Source organism: Furipterus horrens, unplaced genomic scaffold (assembly GCF_987537825.1).
Source record: "Furipterus horrens unplaced genomic scaffold, mFurHor1.1.pri manual_scaffold_4, whole genome shotgun sequence".
NCBI classification, from domain to species: Eukaryota; Metazoa; Chordata; class Mammalia; order Chiroptera; family Furipteridae; genus Furipterus; species Furipterus horrens.
This window is the reverse complement of record NW_028327174.1, coordinates 4686827-4714815: the sequence shown is the minus strand read 5'-3', so window position 1 is coordinate 4714815 and position 27989 is coordinate 4686827. Positions and strand designations below refer to the sequence as shown.

Sequence of the window (27989 nt, the reverse complement as noted above, 5' to 3'; positions counted from 1 at the left end):
CTCTGTGATTTCCAATAACAGTCACTGTTCCTTGAGTGCTGGCTTGGCAGTAACACAGTTTATTAAGAAACACCAGCAGCAGCGAGCACAGGGAGTGAAGGCACCAGCCCGGGCCCCGCACCGTGTCCTTCCATGCACGGCTCACGGCGCAAAAAGGGACGACGAGCTCCAGTCACAGCCGGGGAAACTGAGGCTCCAGGCGGCAGCAACAGCCTCCCTAAGAACAGCAAGGCCCGGATGTGGAGTCAGACTGGGCTCCCGGGGGCTCACAGGGGGCCCTACTCTGAACTGTTCCAGGTCAGCTCATTTGCAACACGAGGCGGTGGCTGAGACCAACGCACTTTAAACTGGTTTTGGCCACAGACTCCTTGTTCAGATGAAGTCCTGAGTGAGACAGACCCTGTCTGATGGGGAAAGACAAGGCTCTGCTGGGGTGTGTGCGGCTGTGGGAGGGGGCTGGTCCCACCCGTGGGCCCCCCACAGCACTCCCTGCTGGAACACAGAGTTAGGGTCCCACGGGCAAGTGACCCCGCTGACCGGGGCCTGTCAAGCCCTAGACGGGCCTTCAGCAACAGCGAATGTTTACTGAGCCGGGGCCTTGCCGTGGGGGCGGCCCGGCGGCCATCACAACCCCTCCATGAAGGGGCTCTCCGAGCTGCGCATCAAGGACAGCAGGTTCAGGGCTGAGACGCCAGGCACGTGGCCAGCGCAGACCTGCAGCATGCGGACCAGGCGCTGCGCCACGGTGACTCGGAAGCCTTCCACCTGCAGGGAGAGAGCAGAGGACAGTGGTCAGAGCGCCGCCCAGACTGCCCGGGGTGGGGGCGTCTGAGGTGTGGGGACAGGTCGGCACACCGCTGCCCACCACGGCCACGCCCTCATCCACAGCACACCTCTCCAAGTTGCTGCCAACCACCTCAGCCTCCCAGTCCTTCCAACACCCACCAGGGACCCGCCTGTCGCTGTTCCAGAGGAAACAAAGGCTCAAGAACAGGGCCAGAAAGGTAGGCAAACTGTCTAGAGTCACACACTTAGTGATCACAGAGCGGGGATCTCAACCAGGGGCCAGTCCCAGGGGCCAGAGGCTCTGCAGCTCCTTTACCTGGGTCTGAGAAAGACACTCAAGGGATGGGGTGGAGGGGTGGACAGAGAGCGCCCTCCCCGGGACAGGGAGATGCCATCAGCAAAGAGGCTTCTCTAGGCCTCCAGGCCCCAAGGAGCTGTGGGCTGCGACGGTTCCAGGGCCCAGCACTGAGCACATGAGAGACGCTCCATAAACGTTTGTGGGAGAGCAAGAGTGATGTTCAGATAGATGTCATCCCCTGGCCGACGGGTGGCCTCAGGAGCGTCTCCCCTCCTCCATTCCCTCTCCACTGTCTACCCAGTGGCCCAAAGTAAAGGCCAAGGCACCCCCAAGTCCTCCTGCTCATGCCCCCCCATTTGTCACTTGTCAGCACCTCGGTCCTAAATCCAGAAATCAAGTCACAGTCCTCACCACACTGACTTCATGCTCACTGAGCTGCCCCTGTAGGGTCTGACGCAGCCCCTCACCCACCCCCCTCCTTGAATCGCTTTTTATCCCTTGCTCCTAGGACCCCACCCATGGTCACCCAGCTTCCCCTCCCACCGCACAGGCTGCTCCCTCCTCTTTGTCCAAAATCTAAATGCAGGGGCCCTGGGGCCTGGCCTTTGCATTTCTTTGTCCCGCACCTACTCCCTGGGTGACCTCATCCAGTTCTGTGGCTCTAAAGCCATCTCAATCCCAGATGACATCTCCAGACCTTTCCTTGGACTGCCAGACACTTGTATCAGCCCACTCAATTGCTGTGCAGACATCTATCTAAGAGACACCGTCATCTTAGCTTGTCCAAAGCAGGGTCCCTGACAGTCCCCCAAACCTGCTCCTCCTGTGGTCGTCCCCATCTTAGCCAAAGGCCGAAAGCCCCAGAGTCGTCCTCGACCCTTCTTGCTCTCACACCTCACACCGAGGCCATCTGCACAGTCTATTGGCGTCACCCTGGAAACACCCAGTATTGTCGGCCGTGCCAGCTCCCGCTTCCCCGGACACCACTGCGTCCAGGCCCGTCTCCCTTCTGCCCTTGCCTCCCCTCAGCCTACTCTCCCAACGGCTGCAGGGATCCATTTAAAGCCCAAGTCAGGCCATATCCCTCCCTGCCCCACAGCCTGTGGTGGCTCCCGTTTCACTCAGAGTAAAAGTCACCGCCTTCACTATGCCCTTACGAGGCCCTAGTGACCTGGCCACACAGTCACCCTGATTCACCTGCCACTCTTCTGCCCCTCATTTGCCTCGCTCTAGCTGCCTACGCCCCGTGGGACCCTGAACACACTGGGTGAGTCCCGGACCCAGGGCCTTTGCACCTGCCGCTTCTCCTGCCAGGAGTGCTTTCCCAGCAGGGGCCTGCACTGCCTGCCTTCTTACTGCCCTCGTCCTTACTCACAGGCCCCTTTTCTAGTGAACTCCCTCCCCCATCACCCTACCTAAGTCTTACCACCTTACCAAGACCTGCCACGTCACCGCCCATCTCCTAACACATGGCGCATCCTACGTCTGCTTCCTCCACTAGAATAGAACTGGGATTTTTTTTCTTCTTCGCTATTTTGTGCTACGATGTATCTCCAGCGCCTAGAAGAGTGCTTGGCACACTGAAGACAGTAAGAACTATTTGTTGAATAAATCCTCCTACTCCGAAATACACCTCCAAGCTGCTGACCTCACGCAGGCTCCACAGCCTGCCTCCGGCCTCCTCCAACCCTCACACTGCACTCCAGAGACGCGGCCCCCAAACCCAAGTCGGACCACACCCCACCCGCCTCTGTCACCCACAGGAAGGAACGACTCCGTCCCGTCAGGCTCCCAAAGCTCTGTGAGTCCTTCTCTGTCGCACATGTAACGTGTCGGTCGGTCTCACTAGGTTCTGCGAGTGCAGAGCCAACGTCTGACTCATCTGTGTTCTCAGCCACCACCACAGGGTCCTATCAGCAGAGCGAGAAAATAATTCCCCTGGGCGAATCCCACGCCTCACCGAGTGGGTTTCCTCATGTGTAAAATGGGGCAAGAATTGTTGCCACGCAAAGGCCTCAAAATATGGCGAGGCCCAAACTGGATGATGCGGAGGAGTGTGCCCTGAAAAGGACAGCGTGGGAACGAGGAGGGACGACTCTCCGATCCCCAATCCCCGCATGCTTCCTCTGCGGGAGGCCGGATCCGAGTCCTGGGCAGACCTGCTGTGCTGGCTGGAAGTGGGCAGCCAGCCTCCAGCACTCAGGCTCCAGAGCCCCCCAGGTCCTGGTGTGGCCTGCCACCTACTGGCTCCACTCAGAACTGCACCCCCCCTTCCCCCCGCCACAAGCCCGGCTGGCACCACGTGCACCTGCCATTTCTATTGGCAACAGTCACAGATTCTGCTAATACTACTGACATCTCTTGCCTGCGCTCACAGTGCTAAATTTCACTGACATGTTAGTAAAATAAAAGAAGCAATTGTTGTCTTGCCCAAGTTCACAGATACCCTGAATTCTACTCTCAGATCAGAAGGGTCCACGGATGCCAGAATAAGAACCCCTAATCCAAACGGTGGTGAAGGAGCCTGTGCTGACTCATTCCTCTCTGCATCCCATCCCTTGGCCTTTTGGGAATGGTTACAAGCAGAACAGACCATAAACACAATAAACAGACCCCAAAACCGCCTGGTGCGGCCCAGGCCCTGGAGCCCTCAGCAGGCCTTCCCCAAAAGTCGTCAGGATTCCTACTTCAGAAGGAGAGGCTGAAGAGCAAAAAAAAAAAAAAAAAAAAAGGAAAGAGCAGAAATCTGCTTGGTACCTCCACAATTACAGCTCACCTCAAGGGAAACACCACCAAACACCAAAGGTGTCCATCCCAAATTTACCCATTCAGCACCTTCCCAGCTACCCACTGTACCCGCTGCCCAGGCTGGGAGTGGACAAAGGGGGACGCTAGCACCCCAACTGCCGGGGGCACGTGAGGATAAGAGGCCTGGCTTCACAGCACGTACCCCCTAGTGGGAGAGGGAGGTATTCACATGGACCCACAAACACATACGCGCGACTTAGTTATGAGAAAACCCAAGAGAAAAAGCAAGGGAACAACTGATAGCCCCTGGCATGAAAGAGGCACTCCACATCTGTGTCCCCAAGGCTAAGGGTGGCCTTCCCAAGTCATAGCCAGGGAGCGGATGAGCCAGGATTCAAACCAGGACCCTGTGTCTCCACATCAGAAACCCCCCCCTTCCCCTCGGTACCCGAGGACCCTCCGAGAAGCAGTCCCGCGAGCGCCCGCGTGCCGGTCCTCACCTCCAGGTCACAGAAGAGCAGGGGGCTCCGGTAGGCCTGGGCCAGCTTCAGCACGGCGTTCCGGTGGATGCTGCAGTGACTGTCGCGCCCCGCTGCAAAGAAGCCACGAGTGCTAGGGCTGTGACCTAGGGTGCCCTGAGCAAGGCAGGTCACCTCCCTCTCTGGCCCACCTTCTCCTCAAGGCCATAAAGGTCATTAGACTGCACAATGAGGCCAAAAGGGCTTGGAGAGCAAAGGCTAGGGAAATGCGTCTCCTCGCCAACAAAATGCAGACAGCGACAGCCTGGCCGCGCTGAGCACAGACTCGGTGAACGGACACAGAAAATGGCCTGGCATTCATTTGTTCACTGATGCTTTTGACAGTGATCTGCGCCAGGCCCTTCCCGAAAGGAGCTCACAGTTCAGTTCGCGGGACAGACCAGTCAAGACACCCCATCCGTGCAGGGTGGGTACCTGTGGGCCCAGACTGCAGGGCTGGTCGGGGAGGCTGCCCCCAGGACGTGGAAAAGGGGGGTTAGTAGACAGAAGGGGAAGAGTGTGAGAGCGAAGCCATGTGGCTCAGGAATGTGACTATCTAAGTGACTCTCAGCTCCAGCACTTCTTCGCTGTAGGGCTCTGGGCAAGTTACTTAACCTCCTGACCAGTTTCCTCGGCTATAGAAGAGAGAATAATACCCACTTCCCAGGGCGGCAGGTTGTGAAGGTGAGTGACACAGAATCAGGGCCCTTAGAAGAGTGTCACTGCCAGTGAAGGTCGGCGATCATTATTTCCAGTGTTAATAAGATGAAGTCGCAGGGGCAGCGGGACTTGCTCAGAGAACTACAACCGAACCAAAGAACGGGAGAGTACCAGCGGGTGAGCCCGGGCAGGAAGGCCGTGCCCTTCCAGGACTTTGGGTTTTACTCCAGAACCACCAGGCAGCTCTGGGCCATGACCTCAGCAGCACCCGCTCAGTGGAAGCCCTGCTCAGATGTGCTTTTAGAAAGACCACAGGTCAGATTCCTTCCATCAGCCAGGCCGCCTTAGCAAGGAGCCTCCCACAAGGCCAGCTGCCCTCGGTGGAGAGTGGGCAGTGGCAGGCCAGAGGCAAACTTACCGCCCGTGGCGAGGAAGCCCACCTTCCCCAGGAAGAAGGTGGCGTCCACGTGGTGCAGAGACTCCTCCACGCGCTGGAGGCTATGGGGGGGGGGGGCAGGCCAGGGGGAGGGAACAAACCAGAGGACAAACCTTACAACAAAGAACACAGAAGCCCCCCCTCCACATCCCAGAGAGGCCAGAGAACGAGAGGCGGGAGACAGGAAACTGCGCCAGTGACACCCTCTGTACTTTCATTTTCTTAAACTGCTTGTAATTACAAAGTGACTCAAGCCGGGAAGACAATGGAACAGCGAACATGGACGCACAAGTACAAAGCACAAGTCTCCCTCTCCGGCTCCACCCTTCAGCCCCGGCTCCCACAGGAACTGCTGCCAACAGTTTAGGGTGTAATCCTTCTAGAACGTTTTCACGTGCGGACACAGGGATAGGTACAAGCACCTCACTGGGTTAGTGGGCCCGACGCATCTGTCTCATTCTTTGGAAGGACCAGTGTGCTACAGCTTTTCCGGGGACGGACGTTCCCGTGGTCCCCACGTCCCCCAGTGCAGAGATGCCGCATGGACATTGGTTCACACACAGCCTTACCCAGCTAAGCAAGTGTGTGGGGGACACCAGCTAAGCAAGTGTGTGTGGGACAACAGCACAGCTTGGTCACGTGCGCGGCTTTTAAAAATATATGCAGGTACTGCCAAGTTGCTTTCCAATCAGGTTACAGTATTTAAACAAGGGCACCTTGTTTAAACACCCCTGCCCTCACCTGGCTAACTCCTTCCTTCTCACCTTTCAGGTGACTACCCTGACTAAGTCCTGAGAGTCAAAGTTCATTTGGGCTTCACCAGCATTCAAAAGTCTAGGCTCCTCCCTCAGTGGCCTAGGAGCACACTGAGGACCCGGGTCTGTTTCATCCACCTCTGGGCCTCCTGGCAGGGATGCAGCGCAGACCTCAGAGAGCACCGGCTAAATGACAGATGACTGCTAGGATTTATCAGTGTCTTTTAAATGTCTTGAACTGGCCACTGGCTCCCCCTGCTCACCCTCTAGGTTGACCCCAGGGAGCGTCTCCCTGCCTCCTCTCCTCCCAAGTGAGGTCACTGTCCCAGGACATGCCTCAGTGAGGTCCACCTGCGCCCCCAAGCCCAGCCTCTGGCACTCACCTGTATTTGCTGTGAAGGTTGACCACGAACACAATCAGGTCAATCCGGGGGCGAGTCACATCGGAGGGCAGAGGGAGGGAATGTGTCAAGTGGCTGAAAACAAGAAATTGCAGGACATTCCTGTGACAATTCACATGCTGTCCTCCATAGAAGGAGAGGTGCCTGACCTACGCCCCTGGTGCCCTCGTGGGGAGACGCCTCGGGTGAGCACAGGGGCAGGGCAGAGCCGGTCCTTTCCAGATTGCTTCCCTCTGGCTCCTCCACCAGAAAGGAGCTCTGTTTAGTAACTGCCTTGGCAAGAGGGAGTTCGGGCTAGAAGGTGGCATGGGGCTAGCAAGGTACATTGCTGGGAGGGAGACCAGGCTCAGAAGACGGGGTGTTGAGCTGTGATGTTTAGGAGTTAAGACTGAACTCCTTTGGAGTGTGACGGAAGTGGGCTCAAGCCCTGGCTGGGGCGGCTCAGTGGATTGAGCACTGGCCTGTGAACCAAAAGGTCACCAGTTCGATTCCCAGTCAGGGCACTTCCCTCGGTTGCGGGTCAGGTCCCCGGTTGGGGAGGCGCGAGAGGCAACCACACATTGATGTTTCTCTCCCTCTCTTTCTCCCTCCCTTCCCCTCTCTCTGAAAATAAATAAATAAAATCCGTAGGAAAAAAATAAAAGAGAAGTGGGCTCAAATCCCAGCTCTGCTAATTAGCAGCTGTGTGACCTTGGCCAAACCACCCTCATTGTTCTCATCTGGACCCAGTCTCTGGTTGTCAAATACCCCGCTGAAAGTTTTTCTTGACCCCCTACTTCTGCCCATTTCCACATATTCCTACTACCCATCCCCCCCATCCTACAATTCAGGAAACACCAAAACGTACAGACAACACAAAAGTTAAATTACTACTATTAATTAGCATCAGAGTATTTTTCTCATCATCTCTTCATGTACATGCTGTGCTATACGCACATTCAGACCCTAGAATAGATATAATCTAAAATAGGATGAAAGTATTAATTCAATTTTATTTGCATTTCATGACAGCAAAAACAAAAGTAGAACTGAAAAAATAGATGCACCTGGATAAATTATTTTTCAATCAGAGATTGTTTCCTGAAAGGACCCAATTAAGAAAAAATTAAAAAATTGTTATCATTTTAAAACACATGTTTCAATTTTATCTGTATTGGATTGATTCTGTTATGAAAAATGAGAAAACTAACATTCTTATATCTTTCCCTACCATTTGGACAAGATGTATTATTATTATTATATATATATTTACATTTTGCTCTAACTGTAACCCTGGACCTAGCCTGATGAAGCTGCCACTCGGGAACATTGCTGGTCACTATGGGAGGGGCAAAAAGCACCGAGGAGGTCTCACTGTCAATTAAATAGCTCACCAATAAAGAGACAATCATTTTTCTGCTTAGAAATCATTGGCCAGAACTAGTCACATGGCTCCACAAAACCACAAAAGGTCAAAAAGTGCAATCCAGTCCCCATTATATGTTCCAAATGCAGAAGCTGGAAATACCTGGCAGCAGAATGAACAAATGACCATATGGGGGATTTACCTTTCCTGCCTAAAAGTCTGAAGAATCATTTTCCCTTGAAGTTCAATAACTGAATTTGACATAAAGTGTTCTGTGTCTATTTTTCCTGGAATAAGATGTATATTCCCTTTATAATGGAAAAATGAAACTCTTCACTCATTTCAGGGAAGTTTTCTTCCATTACATCTTTGAACACTTTTGCTGTAATTTCCTAAGTCTTTCTTCTTTGTAAATAATTAAGTGCTCAACTACATCTGCTCTGATCCTTGCTGTTTCTACACTTGATCTTAGTCAAAAAGCTGAGAAGCAATATCCTTGCTGTTTCTATTTGTTAGGTCCTGTATGGTATTATTTTTGGTCCTTTTTGGCCCTTAGCTCTACAACCTCCCATTTTCTCTTATTCTGTTGTTTTAATGTTTGGTCTTCAGATACCTCTTAAAAATTCAGGTTCTTGTTGTGGCTCACTTGGTTGTGCATCATCCATCAAAACCAATTTCATTCCTGGTCAGGGCACACGCCTGGGTTTCGGGTTTGGTTCCCAGTCAGGGCGTGTATGAGAAGCAAGCAATTAATGTTTCTCTTTCTCCTTCCCTTACCCTCTCTCTAAAAATAAATAAGAATTTTAAAAAATTCAGGTTCTTATTAAATTTCCCAATGGCACAAAACACTCAAGAGGGAGAGTTCTTCTTTTTCCAGAGTGGGCTCTTCATCAGATTTCTGCATGTCATGTGACTTGCCCTTTTTCAGCAAGGGTTTCCAAGATACTTCCTTCCACTTTGCTCAACATAGGCAATTTTGTCCACATTTTCTGTTTACCCTGGTGCTAACTGAATGAATTGTTTTTAAAAAATCCTTTCCTATTTCTAAGTTATGTGTTTGACATTGCTGGTTGTTTTTGACGGTCTGTGGCCTAAGAGCCTGGCAAGATGGGTAAAGCGCAGATAGATTTATGAATCTTTCATCAGAGATTTGTTCAAGTGCTGTAACAAGATTTATTCTACCTAGTAAGAGGCATTTCCAGGTCCCATGGAGGAAATGCCCTTTAGATTCGGATCGTTCTCCCTCTACAGGGACCCTGGAAGTCGCCTGACTCCCTGAGCAGCTGTTTCTACTTGCCATCACGTTAGAAGGGAAGCAAAATATACTTCCTCAGTCATTTTTTCTCCAAATTTGGGGGGTACATCTACGCTGTCCCAGGCACTGCCGAAGGTGCTGGGGATTCACCAGTGAACAAAAACCAAAGGCCCTGCCCTCAAAGGGCTGACCTTGGGGTCCATGGGCATGGATGGCAGCCTGGAAACAAGCAGGTGAACAAGGAAATTTCTTATGGTGATGTCTTACAGAAAGAGAACAAGAATGTGGCAGAGAATGACGGAGCGCTACACTTAAATGGAGTGCTACCAGACGCCGGCGGGGTCAGGGAGGGCAGATCACGCGTTAAGGGTGGTTAAGGGGCTGGCCAACCCGCTCCCCCTTCGCCCGCCTCTCGCCCGTCTGTCGGGCGGCTCCTGCGCTTTCTCCCTCGAGCCTGGTCCAGAGTTAAGACCACAGCGGAGCGATCGGACACCCGCAACCTCAGCTACTTACACCTTCAGGTTGGAGGCGCAGTCCTCCTTGAGCATCGAATTGGCCAGCTGCTGCAGAAGATCATCCTCTGTGCCCACTAGCTGCCCAGAGAGAGAAGGCGGCTGATTGGTACCTGGGCACCGCAGTCCCTCTGGAGGGCATGGGGATCTGGGCACGGACCGAAGGTGGCCGCGACTCCCAGGATTCTGGCTCCAGCGCGCAGGGCGCCATTTACCGAAGGAGGACTCAGAGCCTGAGGTCTGCACCGCGCCGGTCACTGCCTACCTTCCGGAGCCTCCCTCTGACTGACAGACCATCCATCCTGCTACCCTCGGCGACGCAGGAAAGCTAAGTGCCGGCCCGGAGCGGAACTCAGCCACCTAGCTACCCGCCCGGTGTCTGGTCTCACCAAGCCAGAAACCAATCAGAACCCTGGAAAGAGCCGGCCGCGCACTTATTGGTGAGGGCGTCCTTCAGCTTCAGAGGGCGGCTACTCCGATTGGTTCAGAATGTGGCTACCCCGCCCACCACACCCCTGCCGGAACAGCGCGCGCCAGCACTCCAGAGATCGCGGAGACCCGCGCAGCTGAAGCACAGCCAAGAAGGAAAGGCCGGCGCGGGAAGCGGGGCTGCCCTCGCCTTACCAATATGGTGGCCGTATTCAGACCAGGCAGCTGGTCCTGAGGCCGCAGCACCGACATCCCAGCCGCAAGCCAAACCGCCGCTCAGATGGCGCGCGCTTCGCTTTCAAACCACGCTACAAGCCCAGCCTAAGTGTTCTCTGAGGAACACGTGACCCTCTCTGGGCGGGGTTTCGCGTTGCGGGGTGCAGCCCTCTTAAAGGAAACGCTACCTCCTTTTCTGAGGGGGTGCTCCCAGCGCTCGCCCCACACGCTGAAGGTGCTGCCCATGGGACAGGTCTTCTGTTTCAGGCCTCGGAGAAAGAAGGCACTTAATGATTCGTTCGTTCACTTTCAGTCATTCATGCTCGTTCACCCTACTCTTGCTTCCTTCCAAACCTGCCCCTCCCCCATCTTGCCTATCTCAGTTGACTAACCTTGCAGCTGCTCAGAATAAAAACCTTGGGGTCATTCTTGGCTCTTCTCAACTCACAACCAGTCCTTGAACAAGCCTATGGGTTCTAATCTCACCAGGACCAGCCACTGCCATCCCCCGCGGGGGCCATTATAACAGCCTTCTCACCGCCTCCGGGGTGCACCCTGGTCCCGGGGCCCGCAAGCTATTCTCCACACAGCAATCAGAGTCATCCTTCTAACACAGAAATCAGAACAGGCCACATCTCTGATCAAAACCCACCTGCAGTTCCCATCTCAAAGCGCATCGCAAGTGCTTCACTTGGCCTTGGAGGCTGGGTGTTCTGGCTCCCTGACCTCATCTTCTGCTCCTCTCTCTTCCCCATCCCCTCTAGCCTCAGGGGCCATTAGGCTAACCCTCAAGTATTCTAAGTATCCTCCTACTTCAGGACCTTTGCCCCCACGCTTCCCTCTGGCTGAAATGCTCTACCAATAGTCACATGGCTTGTTCCCTCACTTATCCACGTTTCTGCTCCAATGTCGCCTTCTCAGAGGGGCCTTTCTTAATGACCTAGGTAAAATAGCAAGCCCCCCGGTACTCACTAGTTTCTCAAAAGCGCTAATCTTCACTTAACACATTGTCAAGAACTGTGCAGCCTCTGAGATTTTACCATACTTACAAATGAATGACCTGTTTATTACTGTTTTTGTAATAGTCTGTTACTATTTCATGGATGCTGGCAGAAGCCACGAAGCTCCTTTACTTTATTAGACTTTGTTACTTACGGTGAAAGCAGTAGCCAGGGTTTCATGTTTGTTTGTGTTAGTTCCCCATGTCCTGTTCTTTTTCCAGGGGGAGCTGTTGCCTTATTCCTCAAGGTTGCTGGCTGCAGTCACAGCCCTGAGAAATGGCCTTGGTAAAGAGCTCTCAGGGTCCTGCTTTCTTGATATACTCAGGGATGCTCAGGGCCCATGGCACATGGCTTCTCCCAACAGTTATATAATCACTTGCTCCTTATCTTTCCAGCTAGAGTGCAAGATACATGAGGGCAGAGACTGTGCCAGTTTGTACATCTAGCACCTCAAAAAGTGTTTGGGACATGGTAGTTGCTCAATAAATATTTGTTGAATGAGTAGATTGCTTTATATTCATTCATTCATTCATTCATTCTCAGCAGTGATTTAGTCATTATTTTTAGGCTCCATCCTGAGAACATTGATGAATCAGCCATTGTTGATCAACTCAATGTATTGGGGAAGTTGGACCGAGATCACCCAGTGTGCTCATTGCTGCTCCCTGTTTAACCTAAATCCTCCTCACTGCAGACAAAATGAATAACTTGCTTAGAAAGAGCTGAAAGTAAATGGCTTCATGGAACCCCTGCCCCAGCACAGGTGGAGCTTTGACTACCCAATGGCAAGGGGTGCGGAGGGGACTCCCTGGAAGTCAAGTGGTGGTGAGGACGATGAAAATAAAGTAAGGCGGGAGAGGGGATAAATAGAGGAGGGTAGGAAGAAGCTACGTTAGGTCAGGGGAGGCCTCTGGAGGAAGGTGGTGTTTGAGCAGATGCCTGAATTCAGTGAGAGAGGAGCCAGTTTAACTACATTGAAGTGGAGGCTTCAGGCAGAAGGAGCACTCCCGACACTTCTGAGGGACCGCAGGGAGGCCAGTGGCTGAGGCAGATGGAGAGGAGAAAGAGGGAGGAGATGAGGCCAGAGGTGATTGAGGGCCAGGTGACTGAGGCCTATAGAGAGTCACGGAAAAACTCTGGACCCCGGTCAGCATTTTCTAGGAGGGACTGAGCTGAGCTGTTCAGCCAACATGTGCCGAGTGCCTGCTGTGGGCCAGGCTCAGTTCTGGGCCAGACCTGTCACCTGGCTCGTCATCCCTGCTCCAGGGAGCTCTCTGTGGTGGGTGGGCAGATGACAACAACCAAATGCAGCACAGAGGGGACAGCTGCTTGGAGCAGCAGGAGCCTAGACGAAATGCATGAAGACTCCCTTGGGAGCTCCTGAAACACTGCGAGGGGAGGTGATTGTTGGCGGAGGTGTCAGGTGACTTGGCGCTTGTCCCACGGGAAGTGCAATAGAAAACAGTGGTGTGTAGGGTCCACAGTGTAATGAGAGGTAGAGATCGGCAGGAAGGCCAGACCCAGGCCTCAAGGTTTTGTGTCAAGAACATCCTGAGCTGTCAGGGACATCAGAGACCCTCTGGGCTTTCTGTGGAGCCCTGGGGAGATGTCTCTGGGGCACTGTGAGGGTCAGGAGGAAGCTGCGTGGGTGGGCTCAGAAACCGCATCCCACTGTTTAACAAAGCAGCTCTAGCTTTTGTGAGAATAAAGAATTGTAAGGTTAAAACAATAGCCAAAGGCCACTGATCACATTTTTTACAGATTTATTAGCGTATGGTTGACATATAACAAACTATACATATTTAAAGCATACAATTTGATCAGTTACGGCACATGTGTAGACCTAGAAAGCCACCACCTCAATCAGGATAATGGACAAACCCGTTACTGCTCACCCTCCTCCCCGCGCCCGGCCCCGAGTTTCTGCATGCCCCGTAGTCATCCCTCCCCCATCTCCTCTCTGTCCTCCCACTCCTAACTGTGGAAAAGCACTTTGGCAGCTTTGCTCACAATAGCCCAGTGCTGGAAACAACCCAAACGTCCGTCCTTCAGTGGGGGAGAGATAAACACGCTGTGGTGCACTGGTACACGCAACACCGATGAATAGCGCGAGCCTTGTGCCGAGCCACACGCCAGACACAAAAAGACCACATACGGTGTGACCCCATTGATACGAAATACAAATACAGGCAAAACTAATCTATAGTGATAGAAATCAGAGCAGCAAGTGCCTTTGGGAAGGGGGTATTGACTGGCAAAGGCAGGAGGAAACTGTCTGGGGTGACAGCAGTGTACTAGACATCGATCTGAGTGGTGGTTGCACAGGTGTGCACACAGGTAAAAAGCCATCCCTTAAGATTTGCATTTCCCTGTATGGACCATACATCTCAGTGGGGTGCCCTCTGTGAAGTCCCACTCACTCCTTGCCCTGCGTATGCCAGAGAGGACCCAACACCCTTGCAGGGGCCCAGAGCTGGCAGGGTGTCTATGGGTGGGGGACCCAGGATCCTGGAATTATCTTACAGCCTTTCCCACCTGCCTGTCTCAGGTTTCTGTGAATGAACCCTTGGGGACAGCTTCTTCTCCATCCCATGGGCCTCTGGGGCTGCCCTCTGCTCCTAAGACAAAAGCCACTGCTGTTTATGGAATACTCACTGGGCACCTGGCTTTGCAGGCTCTGTCTCTAACACAGGAAGAAGGACCCCGGCCTGGGTGGTGGACCCCACCCCCACTCCCTCCCTAGCTTTGTCATGGTGACGCTGAGTGATCTAGAAGAAAGAGGAGGCAGGGAGCTTTGCCTCTCTGAGCTGTGGCCGCCTCATCCCACAGTGGGCTCGTGACATCAACCAAGTTGAAGGACAAATGTGGGGGGCCATGCCTGGCTTATGGGGGTGCTCAGTGCCTGGGACCCACAACTATCTTAGGCCCTTTCCCAGAGAGGGGAGCAGTGAGGCTGGTGAGGCAGAACTGGGAGGGGCAGCCCCTGCGTGGGAGACAGAGCAGGGCTCAGACACTGTCACTTTCTTGCCGTGTGGTTCTGAGTGACGAATGAATGAGTTAACATAAAGGAAGCACCAAAGCAGTGTCTGGTCTGGGACCAAAGCAACACGGGACCAACGTGTCCAGACTCTCGGCCTCAGTCTTTGTTCTTCTCTCTATAACATAGGACCCTCATGGCTCTACTGATAACTGCTTGTTCCCCACCCACTTGCTGGGAACCCCAGTTTCTCCCTGTTCTCAACTGGCAAGCCTCCAAACCCTCCCAAGCCTCCTCTCCAGGCCTTCCAGCTATGGGGCCCAGTGGCCTGCAGGGGAGATGGCTCCCACTCCTCTCCATACTCCCCCAAACCCCAAACCCGCCCTGTTTGTCATCACTATACCACATGCACAGTGCCAGGGATCCAGAAGAAAGGGATGGTTGCCAGGGCAACAGAGGATAAAGCCCTTGCTCTGCCAGGCTGCTGATTGGCTGAGGCAGGTCCCGCCTCCTGTCATCCTGAGGGTGGGGGGCAGAGGGGATGGTCACTGATGGGCAAGGAGAGGTATCAGGGTCCCGAACCAGTCCAGGACTGTTTCCTTCTGGCCCAGCCAGAAGCTTTGGCCCAGAGAAGCTCTTTTTCCCGTGGTGGAGGGCGGGAGCCACTGGCCTCGCCCTTTCTCTGCCTCCAGCACCCAGGACGGCCGCAGATGGCAGTGTCTCTGGGGATAGCAGCTGTGACTAAGTCCACGGGCCAATGCTGAACCGCTGAGCTGCTCAGCTGAGGTGGTGAGCTCAGTGCACAGCCCCGGAACAGTCATCTATCTGCAGGGCATGAGGTGGGTCTGCGGGCACACGGTGAGTGGGGGACTGGGTGATGCCACTGTCTTGGAAGGCAGGGAGAGGGACTCTGCAACCCTCACGCTGTCCTGGACAGGACCTTGGCTGGAATGGGACTGGAAAATCCCTTATAGATTGTTTGATAACCGCACTGCCTCTGCCCCCACCCCGACCCTGTCACTGTGCATGGGGAGCCCTGAGGTCCAGAGAGGGTGAGGAGTGGTCCAAGGTCACAAAGAAGGCCGGTGAGTCTTTTGCATCAACTAGCCAGTCCACCAGGAACCCAGGCAAAGGGGTAGGGGTCCTCAGTCTGCCCCTGGATGCCTGGGATTTTGTTCCTAGGTCTGGAGGGGTTGGCGGACCCTGAACTCTGCTGCACAGAGCCCCACGTTGCAGCTGAAATGACTTCTGCTCCGCCCGAGCACCCCATTCTCATGTTTAAGCTGAAAGGAGACTGGGGTCCTGGCTGGGGCCAGGAAGGGGGCATGAATCACCTTGGCTTCTGTCAGGCTGGTTTGGAGCAGCCTTTCTGCTTGGGGACCGACCCCCTTCCCCACTTCCCCCCAGCCCAGGCAGCACGAGGCAGTTCTGAATTCTGTCCTTGGTGCTCCAGGAAGGCAGACGGGAAGGAGGGCGTTGTGCTAACCTGACTTCATGCCTTAGAGCAGTCCCCATTTGATTCCTCCAGGAACAGGGCACCTTGAGACATGTCTGTGCTTCAGAACAGCCAGTGGGGACCCTGGGGTGCAGGAACAGGGCTCCAGATGGGTGCAGACCTGGCAAGCAGCACCTCTCCTCCACTGGGACACAGCCCACCTCTCAGACCCACTGGAAGTAGGAGCATAGGAAGACGTGGAGTCTGGAGACAGAGGTCCCAGAAGCTGGGGTTCATTCCATCTGACCCCTTTCTTTCCTCCCCAGAAGCCAAGGTGGGCTGCTCATGTGTCTTTCCCCACCCAGGACTCAAACCTCATGACATCACTAGGGTTTGGGTCCAGTTCTGTCACTTCCCAGTTGGGTAACCCAGGCCAAGTGAGTGGACCTATCTGGGCCTCAGTCATACATGCCCAGCCACACTTACCCTGTAGGCCTGATGCAAAATTTATGAGTGCTGTCCAATGGTTCTCTCCCTTCCCAGCAGGCAGAGGGGACTCCTCACCCCAAACCTTAAGAAGTTGGTCCTACTTTGATCCCCATTTTACAAAAAAGAAAACCGAGTCTCAGAAAATAAGAACAAACTACTATATGGCACTTACTGTGTGCCCGGCACTGGTTCTGAGCCATTCACATAAATGAATTCATTTAACAGTCACTATATAATAGTCCCGAATACTATTCAATACTAGTTTTGTTCCCATTTTACAGATGTGGAAACCAAGGCCCATGTTTTTTGGGCCGGCGCCTGTGTCCATATTCCTAAAATCATGACATTGGGCAAAGGCCTGAATTTGGGAGCCTATGTGGCCCTGGTTGCTTTCAACCAGGGCCCCTGGGGATGGGTGTTTGCCATGCTTTCACCAGCCACACCTGGCCAGGATGTGGGGGTGGCTGGGGACCCACTCATGTGTGAGTAGACTGGCAGCAGCAGCCTCTGTAATAGCTGCGCAGTTGAGGCAGCTCAGAAGGGGCATCGCCCAAGCTGTCCTTTACCGAGTGAGGCTCTGTGAGTGTCCCCTTCCACGGGGGAGGATGCTGAGGCCCAGGGAGGTCGGCACCTCGCCTGAGGCCGTGTGCTGGATGAGAGGGACTGAGCCAGAGCTGTCAGCCTCCTCCTCTAGGGGTGAGTAGGAGCTGGGTAGGGGCAGCTCTGTGCTTGTTCAGGGGCTCTGGTCAGGCTCAGGCACTGCCCCCAGTCTCCTGAGCCTCAGGCTTCCCATCTAGAAAGTGATCCTCAGATGCCCTGGCTCTGGGAACCTCTGTGCACCTCCGTGGCTGGGCGGGCAGGACATGGGCCACCTCTGCTGACCCTCACCCCCTGTGTCTTGGCAGCTGAGGCCACCGCGATGCCACACTTCCTGGACTGGTTCGTGCCTGTCTACCTGGTCATCTCCGTCCTCATCCTGGTGGGCTTCGGCGCCTGCATCTACTACTTTGAGCCCGGCCTGCAGGAGGCACACAAGTGGCGTGTGCGACGCCCCGTGGTGGACCGTGACCTCCGCAAGACACTGATGGTCCGTGACAACCTGGCCTTCGGAGGCCCAGAGGTCTGAGCTGCAGGCTCTGGGCTGGGGGTTGGGCACTCGGCACCCTCCCTAGCCCTGCCCAGCCCAGAGACCTTGGGGCAAAGGGAGGATGACCTCTGGGCCTCCAGGCCATTCCTCCCAGCAGATGCCCCTGGGTGCTTGCGGCGGACCCTGGCTGTGGAAAGAGGGGGCACCTGGGTGCCCCTTGAGGTATTGCTGCTGCTGGCCCAAGGCTTGCTTCCCACATCAGGCACCGCCACCACTGGCCCCCAGTGCCTTCGTGCTGCCTAGCACTCCTGCCCCTCCCTCCACCTGGAGTCCTGAGCCTCCAGGTCTCCCATTTCCCACTGAGCCCCCAGTTACACTCAGATCCCCACTCCACCCAATGACATTGACCCCGTAGATTCCCATGGCCGGCTTCCAAGCTGGTTCAAGGAAAGGGCCCATCTGGAGGAGGGAGCTCAGACTTGGCCTTGGTGTGTGTGGAGCGGTGTGAGAGGGACAAGACCACAGGGGAAGGAGGGGTGTGTGTGTGTGTGTGTGTGTGTGTGTAAGACAGAGAGAGAAGCTGGGGAAAGTGTGAGAAAGTGGACGGGAGGAGATGTGTGACAGGGGAAGTGGGGGCCCCAGGCAGGAGGTGTGGGGGTGTGGTGAGCTCTGTGGACAGTCTGGGGGTTGCCAGCAGCAGCTCCCGCCCTCTCCCTCTGCCCTTGCTCCTGAGCCAGGTCCCCCAGCCCCCCTACGCCCCCACCCCAAACCCCCTCCTGTGTAAGCACTGTTGCCTCATTGTGGACACAGATCAGCAACTTGCCTCACTCTCTTCTTCTGGGGCTTCCATCTTATTGCAATAAAAAGACTTCTTGAGTGTTTCTGTGGGCTGTCTCCTTTCCTGAAGGGAGACTCCTGTCCGTCATCTCGCTGGGTCCGCACAGAAAACGTGACTGCATCTCAGAGAGGGCAGGGCAGAGCTTCTCAACAGCAGCCCCGCAGGCGTTCTTGGCCAGGTCATTCTCTGTCATGGGGGGCTGTCCTGGGTGTTGTAGGATGTCGGGCACCTTTGGGTCTCTACCCAGCAGCACCTGACCTCCAAAACTGCTAACAGGAATCCCTGGGGTAGGGAACCAGGTAGAATAGAAATTCAGGCACAGAAATGCAGAACAGCAAGGCCTTAAATCAAATAGAATGTTCTGTCTTTCTCGTGGTACGCTCCATGGGAAGCTTGTCCAGAGCTGATCTAGTTCCACGCGGTTGTCAGGGACCCAAGTTGCTCTCCTCTGGCTGCTTCACTGTGCCTGGGATGTCAGCCCAATCTGGGAGGATGCTCTCTGTCCCCAGCAGCAGGCGGCAGGGAGCATGGGAGGGGCTGCCCCCTCCCTGGTGGCTGAACTACTTACTTCCCCTTACATCCACGCCTTCCTACTCAGTCACATGGCTATTCCTAGCTGCAAGGGAGGCTGGGAAGTGTAGTCTTTAGCTGGATGGCTGCATGTCCATTTAAAAAGTCCACTTGCTTGAAAGCGGGGAAGAGGTGAGACAGCTACCATTCCATTCTCACAGGGATTTGCCTGAGGCCACAGGGCAGTGGGCTGAGAGGTGAGCCAGCGCGCCGGACCCCAGACCAGGGCTCATTCTTGCACCTGCCCCCTCTAAGGAGTCAGGGAGGGCAGAGCTGTCTTCTCTCACCTTGAGGGGTGCTGCTCTTCCTCCCTGGGGCAACCCCAGGAGCTGTCTTGCAGAGCAGGGTTACGGTGAGGCCAGAGGCCCCTCAGGGTCAATGTCCTGGGCGCTTCTCCTGCCTCTCCCTGGCCCCGCCCTGCTGCTCCCGGCCTCACAGCTGACCACGCCCACCAGGCAGCCTCCGCTCCCTGCTGCCCAGGACTCGTGAAGCCCCAAGAAACCAAACTGAAAACAGCTGAGAAAGGGGTTCGGTTCTGGACTCAGGCTGGACCCTGGGCCTCTAGGGCGTCACTGGGACACGTCCTCTCTCTGTCTGTCTTGCTCAGTCTTGCTTCATTCTCAAGTGGACTGTCTCCATGCAGGGGTAAGGTGCCCTGGCCCATGCAGCCTCGGCACCTTGACTTCAGGGAACAGCATGTGTCTTGTTCCAGCCAAAGCTCAGGGTGTGGATCTCCTGGCCCCCAGGGCCCATGAGCTCAGGGGGTGGAGTACTCTGATTGCGGGAAGGCTCTGGTCCGCTCTGAGGAAGCCGGGAGGGGTCAGCTCTACTGATCACATGGTGGGGGTGTGTGGGTAGTAGCTGCTACCTAAAGGAGGGGAAGGGATGGGTGAAAAACGAGAGGCATTGAGGACACTGTTACAAAGATAAGGAAACAAGTTCAGAGAAGTGACCCACCCAGTGTGACCCAGGGTTGCTGCCACCTGGGTTTGGGACTGGGAGTCTGAGGCAGAGCAATGGGAGACAGGAACCCCCAGCAAGGGTGAGCTCGTGAGCTGGGGCTCTAAGTACAGGCGCCAGGGCAGGTGGGCTGTGGCAGAGGCAGCTGGACAGGCGAGTGGGTACTCTCAGGACCCAGTGGAGGGTGGGGTCCTTCCAGCGCCTTTCAGATCAGCCCGCACAAGAATGGGGGGACCAGCACCACTCACTGGGTAGCTGGCCCCGCACTGCCTCAGCTTCTGCAGTGCCAGCCCCAGTGTGTTCTGGGCTCCCTTCCCTGAGGGAATGAACTGCTTACAGGATGAAGCTCTGGACTTCCTTCGGCGCTACTTTAAGGGCAGAGGTCTGAGGCCAGGACCAGCGGCCCCGTGCCTCCCTGCTTCTCAGAAAACTCCTTCAAAGCCTCGCTCAAAGGCAGGCCTGGGAGGACCCAGGCAGGAGACACGCGCAGGAGTTGGGACCGATGATTGCAAGAGACACACGCCCCAGCTCAGGTGGTTTGGGTAAGAAAGGGGTTGGGGCCTGCAGGGCTCAGGGTGAGAGGCAGGCTTTCAGACCCCCTACGAGTCTTGCTCTCACAGTTTTTTTTTTTTTTTTTTTTTTTTTTTTTTTAAGATTTATTTATTTTCAAAGAGAGGGGAAGGGAGGGAGAAAGACAGGGAGACCTGGCCCAAAACCCAGGCCTATGCCCTGACTGGGAATCAAACTGGAGACCTCTCGGTTTGCGGGACGACACTCAGTCCACTGAGCCGCACCAATCAGGGCGTCTTGCTTAGTGTTTTATTCTTACTTCTGCGCACCCTCTTCCCTGGCTACACCCCCCAGCCCCATCACGGAAAATGTAGCCGCCAGCTGCTGAGTTTTATATCATCTTACTGTTCTGGTCACTGGAAAAGTTATCTGTCCCTCTCTGACCTCAAGCAAAAATACCCCTGGGGGAGGGATTCATTGGCTCATCTTAGGTCGGGCATCCATTTTAAATCGATCATCCAAGGCTGGGGCAGGGCCCTATGCATGGTCCAGCTTGAGTCAGGGCCCCCTTGGATCAACATGACCTGGGGTCATGTTTCTCAGAACAAGGCAGCTTTCTTGGGATGTTGTGGTGGGGATGGGTGGGGGGAGTGGGGACAGGGTTCAGAAGAAATGGTGTGAACTACTCCTCCGCCCCCAGCTGGAACACACCAAACGGACTGTAGGAGGGGGACTGGGCTTGACTGGGGAGAGCCTCCCGCTAGATCTGGCCTGCAGCCAAGTTTGGTTTGTCCGACACAGTATTTTGAAAAAACAGATTAGTTGGCAACATTTATGTCAGGAGATTCCACATGAAAATCTCTTTTGCGAGTCCTCTTTAAAAAATAAAAATTCTGTCCACACTAGGTGTGAAGTGTGAATGTGTCCAAGGTTAAGAGCTTTGTAGCCTCAGCAGGGAGGATGTTGACTGTGACCTCCCGTGACCTCCCGGAGGCCGTAGGCAGTCTTCACAGGAGAGATGTCTCTGTCCAAGGGCTGCAAGGAGGAGTCTGAGCGTCAGAGAGGGTAAGGGATTTGCCCGAGCCTTCTGCTCTTAAACCTGGGTCCTTTCCCAGTTTTCTCGGTGGACTTATTATAGAAATGCTTATTTACATATGTTCTTTTCTTTTTTTTAAGTATATTTTATTGATTATGTTGTTACAGTAGTTCCAATTTTTTCCCGTTTGCTCCCCTCTGCCCAGTACCCTCCTTCCCTCCAGCAGTCCCACCCCCTTAGTTCATGTCCATGGGTTGTGCATATACATTCATTGGCTTCACCCTTTCCTATATTATTCTTAACTCCCCCCTGTCTGTTTTGTACCAACTGATTATGTCTCTTAGTCCCTGCACCATTTCCCCATTTCTCCCTTTTCCCCACTCCCAGCTGATAACCCTCCAAATGATCCCCATATCTATGATTCTGTTCCTGTTCTGGTTTGCTTAGTTGGATTTTGTTTTTATTTTTTAGATTCAGTTGTTGATAGTTGTGAGTTTGTTGTCATTTTAGTGTTCATAGTTTTGATCTTTTTCTTAAGTAAGTCCCTTTGACATTTCATATAATAATGGCTTGGTGATGATGAACTCCTTTAGCTTTACCTTGTCTGGGAAGCACTTCATCTGCCCTTCCATTCTAAATGATAGCTTTGCTGGATAGAGTAATCTTGTTTGTAGGTTGCTTTTTATCACATTGAATACTTCTTGCCAGTCCCTTCTTGCCTGCAAAGTGTCCTCTGAGAAATCAGCTGATAGTCCTATAGGCACCTCCCTGTAGGCAACTCTCTAATCTCTCTTGCTGCCCCCAGGACTCTGTCTTTATCTTTCACCTTTGGCATCTCAATCATGATGCGTCCTGGTGTGGTGCACTCTGGGTCCAGCTCACCCAGGGCCCTCCGTGCTTCCCGGACCTGTATGTCCATCTCCTGTGCAAAATTTGGGGAGTTTCCCTCATTTTTTCCAATTCTTGCTTCCTCATTATGCACTGGTTGACTGTTTTTTTCTTCCTTATGTTCCAAATCATTGATTTAAACCCTGGTCTCCTTCCCTTCACCATTGGTTTTGTGTGGGTTTTCCTTTGTTTTACTTAGCATAGCCTTCACTTCTCTTATGCGTTTGCCGTACTCAAGCATATCTGTCAAGCCTGTGAGCATCTTTATCACTAGTGTTTTGAATTCTGCATCTGTTAGGTTGGCTATCTCCTCGTCGCTTAGTTCTCCCACTGGAACCTTGATCTGTTCCCCCTTTTGGGCCATACTTCTCTGTCTCCTCGTTCTGACAGGCTCCTTTGTTTGTTTGATTCTGTGTCCCAGGTAGAGCTGTCACTCCTGTTATGTTGTAAGGGGCGGAGCCTTAGGGATTCGTCAGTACAGGGCAGCCCGTTTCACCATGTTGTGGTGCTGTATGCAGGGGAGGGGTCCAAGAGGGAACAATGCTGCCTGCCCCTTTTCTAGGCACCTCTCCCACTTCCGCACCGGACTGGCACCCCTCTAGCTGTTGCCCTGGCCGTTGTTCCCAGAGTGGGTGGGTCTGCAAACGTTCTAGGACCATGGGGGCCTTTTAAACAAGCGGACTCTGCTGAGGTTGGTAGACCCCCACTGGTCTGCACAGTCAGAAGCAATGAGGCTTGATTTTCCCCGGTGCTGGACTGTGAGCTTCGAGGTTTGGTGAGGAACTGGGAAAGCTCTCCAGGTGTCCCTCCTGACTTTTTAAAATGTGTGACTGAGCTTTCTGCCGGCCTGCTGCTGCCACCGCTGCTGCCACCACCACCACCACTGCCACCACACCGCATCCTCCCCACACCGGCTCCACCCCTCCTACCTGTCTGGGTGAGTATTTCTTCTTTATATCTTTGTTTGCTGGACTTTCATGCAGTTTGATTTTCTGTAACTTCTGGTTGTTTCTAGTTTTGAGGTAGTTGTATTCCTTCCTAGTTGTGGAGGGAGACACAGCATGTCTGTCTACGCCTCCATCTTGGCTGGAAGTTCCTGGGCTTATTCTTTTTTAATTGCATTGCTGACGTGAGATGATCTGGTTGATTTGTTTGTCAGGCAGCCTGGGAGCACTTTGCTGCTGTTGTTCTTTTCTTACAGGACCTAAGACAGTTTTGGTTGAAGGGGGCACACACATGGGAGTAAGAAGGAAATATTCTGACTCTGACTCCTACTATAGTACTGTTACTTACCTTTGAGCTTCCTGGCTGCCAGAGAGAAAAGGGAAACACGAAGAACTCATTTTATTCCTGTTATGTGATCAAAGGATCGATTCTTCATGAAAGTCAAATTTTATTATTCTAAATACTAAAAAGAAATGTCTCAAATAGGATATTAAAGGCAGTACAAAGGACTATCCTCAGCATTTTTTTTTTAAACAAGGGGGAGGATTGACCCAGATAGCGGAGCCCACAGAAACAGGCCAGTGTACATGGAGACAAACTTCTTCCATCTGCCAGGCATGCCAGAGGTTTGCACTGGGAACAACTTGAAGTTAGGGTTTGACAACAGTAATTCCTATAAAACTGTTCCTTTAAATTGCATGTCTTGAGGCATGTTTCCTTTGCTCTCAGACACATGACTAAATTCTCCAAGCAGTTTTGTGTGCCAGGCACTGCGAATCACAGATGATTCAAGTCCAGATAACTGTCCCCTGCCAGAGCCTGACATTATGCAAACCTCATGTCAAGTTCTCTGTAGAGACCTGGTTGTTTTCCTGTCAGTCCTGCCCCCTGCCTCATAGGGTGTGGCAAGTGTCAAGGGAGACAATCAGAAAGAAAGCCCCGGGTAAATGCTATGCCATCAGCCCTGGCTGGTGTGGCTCAGTGGATTGAGCTCCAGCCTGCGAACCACAGGGCTGCCGGCTTGATTCCCGATCAGGGCACAGGCCTGGGTTGCAGGCCAGGTCTCTGGTCGTTAGGGCCATGCAAGAGGCAACCAGTCACTGTATCTCTCACACATCGCTGTTTCCCTCCCTCTTTTTCTCTCTCCCTTCCTGTCTCTCAAAAATAAATAAATTGTTAAAAAATGTATCATACAGCGCCCTACAGAGGGGTGTCACGTACCTGTTCTACTCCAGTGCTAGGCCTGGCACCAAGAATACAAAAGACAAAGAAGACACAGCCCCTGAATCAAAAGAGCTGACAAATGGGAGGGGCTGGTGGGTGTGAAAACAAATTACAAAACTAAATGTAGCAAGAGAAATATGTGTGAGAAACTGAAGACAGAGGAAAGGGTTTTTCAAGAAAGACTTCCTGGAGGATGTAACTACTAAGCTGGCTTTTGAAGGTTGAATAGGAATTTTCCCTGAAAGGGAAAAAGGAGCTGGCAAGAGACTAGTGAGAACTCTGTCCTTTCTAAGACTGGTGAGTGATATGCCAGTAAGTAGTGGGAGGGGAGACTGAACAACCAGAAAGTGGTGTTTCAAGTAAAAGTTAAGCCAGGGAGCGAACCTTCCAGTTGCCACTTCCTCCAGGAAGCCTTCCCTGACCCCACCAGCAGCTTTCTCCATTCTAGCTTTAATCTTGTGTTGTGATTTTGTTCACGTGCCTGTGAAGAGCAGGGGTGGTGTCTTCCTGTCTCAACCCAAAGCCTTCCTGGCACTGGGCAGGGCCTTCACGAAACCATGCTTGTTGGATAAATGGGGCCAGTCTCTTTGCCAGTCTTGCCAGAGGCTACCTGTCTGCTTAGAAACTAAGATTCCAGAGAGGCTCAAAGGCTTCCTGGGGGTCAGGCTGTTGTGCAGGTTTTTAAAAGGCCTCAGGAGGTTTTGCGAAGTCCTGGGAGCTGTCAAGGATGTATGCTTGTGTCTGGGCGGGGCCCAGAGCAGAAGGCCGGGAGGCGGGGATGTGCGGGGTTCCTGCGTAGGAATGGCTACAATGTTCGGACTCTGGCCCCGGGTGGGGGGTGGCACAAGCTTGTCATTGTTCCACCCCCTCATTCTCCGCTCTGGCAGAGCTGGAAGAGCTGGGGAAGGCTGAGAGAGACCAGCTTTGGGAGGAGGGCAGAGGCTGCAGTCTCCCCAAAAAACTGTCACAATGCCAGTCAATGCCGTTACAGAAGTTTTGCCCCCTGGGTGGGTAATAATGTGGGAGGGGCTCAGAATTTGGATCCAGGAGACCTGGGTGTCCAGCTAGTGGTTCGCTGTGTGAATCTTGGCAAGTCCATTCCCCTCTCTGTGTCCACAGCTGTGAACAGCTGGAAATAATGCCGAAGTCACAGGAAACCACGAGGATAAATAAAACAGGAACTCAGGAGTGCAAGGCACAGTTTAAATGGCTAACACGGACTGAGCTCCTCGCACCCCTCACTGCATTCTTACACCACGTGAGCGGGTCAGCAGGGCCGTTCGCCAACGATTTGTGGCTCTCAGCTCCGGCACGTGGCGGGGTTACATCTCCTCCTGTTGAGTGGGGTCATGCAACTAGTTCTCGCGAGTGAGGTGTGATCAGACCTGAGTCCAGGCCTCCTAACAGCGAGGGCACGATTCAGCCCTCTCCTCTTCCCTCTGCACAATGACCAGTGGCTGCTGGGTCCCAGAATGAAGATGACACAGAGCAGCAGAGCCTCAGGTGACCCAAACCACAGTGCACGTGAGGCATGAATGAGAAGTAAACCTCCGTGGTTCTAAGCCCCTGGGATTTTGTAGTTGTTTTTCACCGCAGCAGAATTTAACCCATCCTGGCGGATATAATCCCCATTTTACAGATGGATCAGCTGGAGCTCAGAGAGATTGCGACTTGTGCAAAATCACACGGCCATAACAAACCCAGGTTTGAGGCCCCAGAACCTGTGCCATTTGTCTGGGAGGCCAGCACAATAATGCTTTTGCTTAGGCGATCTGTCCTCTGAGGCCACTTCCAGGCCTGTCAATCTTTCCTTTGGTGGGAAAGATTGTGTACTCAAGGTCATTGCCACTTTGGGCCACTAGGGGGCAGCTGAGCCCAGGTTTGTAATTACTGCGCCGGGCAGGCAGTGTCCTCCAGGACCCTCACCACCAGAGCAGAGAGCCTGCAGCGGGGCAGGGGATACAGAAACGAATGATACTCATTCCTTGTTCTCAGCGCCTTAACAGCCTGGCAGGGAGTGAGGTGAAAACATTCTAGATCACCAAGCTAGAAGAGACTACATGAGGACATCTGGTCCCCCCTTTGAAAAGGCAAGTGATATCTGATAGAAGTTGCAGAATGAGTTGTTGGCCAAAGTGGGGCGACAACCCAGGACCCTGACTTCAGCTCAGGGTTTCTGCACCTCAGAGATAATGCAGTCTCATGGGGGGTGGCCAGTAAAGGCTCCCCCACCCTATCTGGCCAGACAGAACACGCCGCCCCCACCTCCTGCCCCTCTGTTCTTCCTCAAGTTGGGCTGGTCTTCAGGCCTCAAAACAAGAAGGAAAAAGGGTTAGAACTTCAGATGACTCCCTTCCCCCACCCACTGGCTATCCAGCAGATTGCCCTGGTAACAAGAGCACAGCCAAGTTTGAAAACCTATAGCTCTAACAGGAGAGTATGAATACAAGGGGAAGGTCCAAGGTCCACATAGTCACCATTCATTCATTCATCTACCGATTCATTGACGCTACAGAAATGTACTGAAGCTGATTCTTGCCAGGTCCTGCAACCCAGCAAAGAATGAAGTCCAGGCCCGTCAGAGCTTTGCTGGCTGCCATGACAGCCACTAATTAAAATAAAATAAAATAAAATAAACAATTCAGTTCCTTGGTCACTGGAGCCGATTTTAAGTGCCACCCATGGCTAGTGGCTATTGCAATGGACAGCACAGAAATAGGACATGTCCATTGTCACAGAAAGTCCTATTGGCCAGCGTGACTCCAGAAGCTCCCCGGCTAAGAAGAGCAATGCACAGGAAGACAGACCAGATCACACAGTGTTGTGTGGGCTGTGATGTCCTCACCAGCAAAAAGCAGGCCACAAGGCGAAGATTAAAGGAGGTGCCAGGAGAGGGTTTAGCCTAGTTCCTGCCTCAGGGTGAGTTACTTACCGTCACTGCTGGATGATAGACACCGTAAGGATCTGTCCACACACCTGTCTTCCTGAGCAGAACGAGAGCTCCTTCCCAGCCCGGGGAACTTAGTAAAGTGTTCAGTAAATGGTGGCTATTATCACACCATCTCTTATTACTATTGCTATGATAGAGGCTGAAGAGGGTGCCCAGCCCAGCCCCCAATGCCAGAGCCAGGCTGGGTGGCCTTGTGGGTCTCCATAGGCCCAAGGCTGTGTTATCTTTGAGTCCTCAGTGCCTTAGAACAGGGGCTTAGAGAATAGTTGCTGAAGCAGACAGTCCCTCCTTCAGCCTCCGGGTACTCTAGCGTGCTCGAGGCTGGGTGGGCAAGATGGCCTGAGGTCACAGGACTAAAGAGGATGTGGGGGCAATGCTGAGGAAGAGCACTGTGATCACCTGAGTATGGCCTTCTTGCTGGAGATATCTCTCCAGGGGTCAGAGTCCGTGGGAGAGCAGATTTGGGGAGAGCAGGCAGCAGGCACGGAGCCCCAGGTGGCCTGGGCTGCAGGGCCGCCCAGCCTAGCAGTTAGGAGCCTCCCATGGCCCTTCGGGATTCCAGAGGTTCAGAGCAGCCATTCACTGCCGCCCACTCCAAGGAAGCCAGCCCCTCCCTGCCCCAGAGCCTGGCCCAGCTGGGGATGCAGCTGGTGGGACAGCTTGGGACAGGGCTGGGCCCTCAGCCTGGGGACTGTGGCCTGGAGTCTGAGTGGAAGGAAG

At 53.6% G+C, this 27989-nt stretch overlaps 2 protein-coding genes across 3 annotated transcripts; one reads left to right on the top strand and one right to left on the bottom strand.

The window, feature by feature from the left end:
• Positions 1-39: 39 nt before the first annotated feature.
• CENPM (centromere protein M) lies at positions 40-10480 on the bottom strand. The gene is made up of 6 exons (XM_090272335.1): positions 10339-10480; positions 9716-9795; positions 6585-6677; positions 5429-5508; positions 4333-4424; positions 40-765 (listed from the first exon to the last, which is right to left on the bottom strand). The coding sequence occupies exons 1-6, from the start codon at positions 10393-10395 to the stop codon at positions 625-627; spliced, it is 543 nt and encodes a 180-aa protein (XP_090128461.1). The 5' UTR covers positions 10396-10480; the 3' UTR covers positions 40-624.
• Positions 10481-14868: 4388 nt separating this feature from the next.
• On the top strand, positions 14869-18196 carry SMIM45 (small integral membrane protein 45). 2 transcript variants are annotated; one of them, XM_090275320.1, is made up of 2 exons: positions 14869-15176; positions 17167-18196. In XM_090275320.1, the coding sequence occupies exon 2, from the start codon at positions 17181-17183 to the stop codon at positions 17385-17387; it is 207 nt and encodes a 68-aa protein (XP_090131446.1). In that variant the 5' UTR covers positions 14869-15176; positions 17167-17180; the 3' UTR covers positions 17388-18196. The 2 variants fall into 2 exon arrangements, with proteins under 2 accessions (XP_090131446.1, XP_090131445.1); XM_090275319.1 differs by lacking the exon at positions 14869-15176 and adding an exon at positions 16755-16957.
• Positions 18197-27989: the final 9793 nt, after the last annotated feature.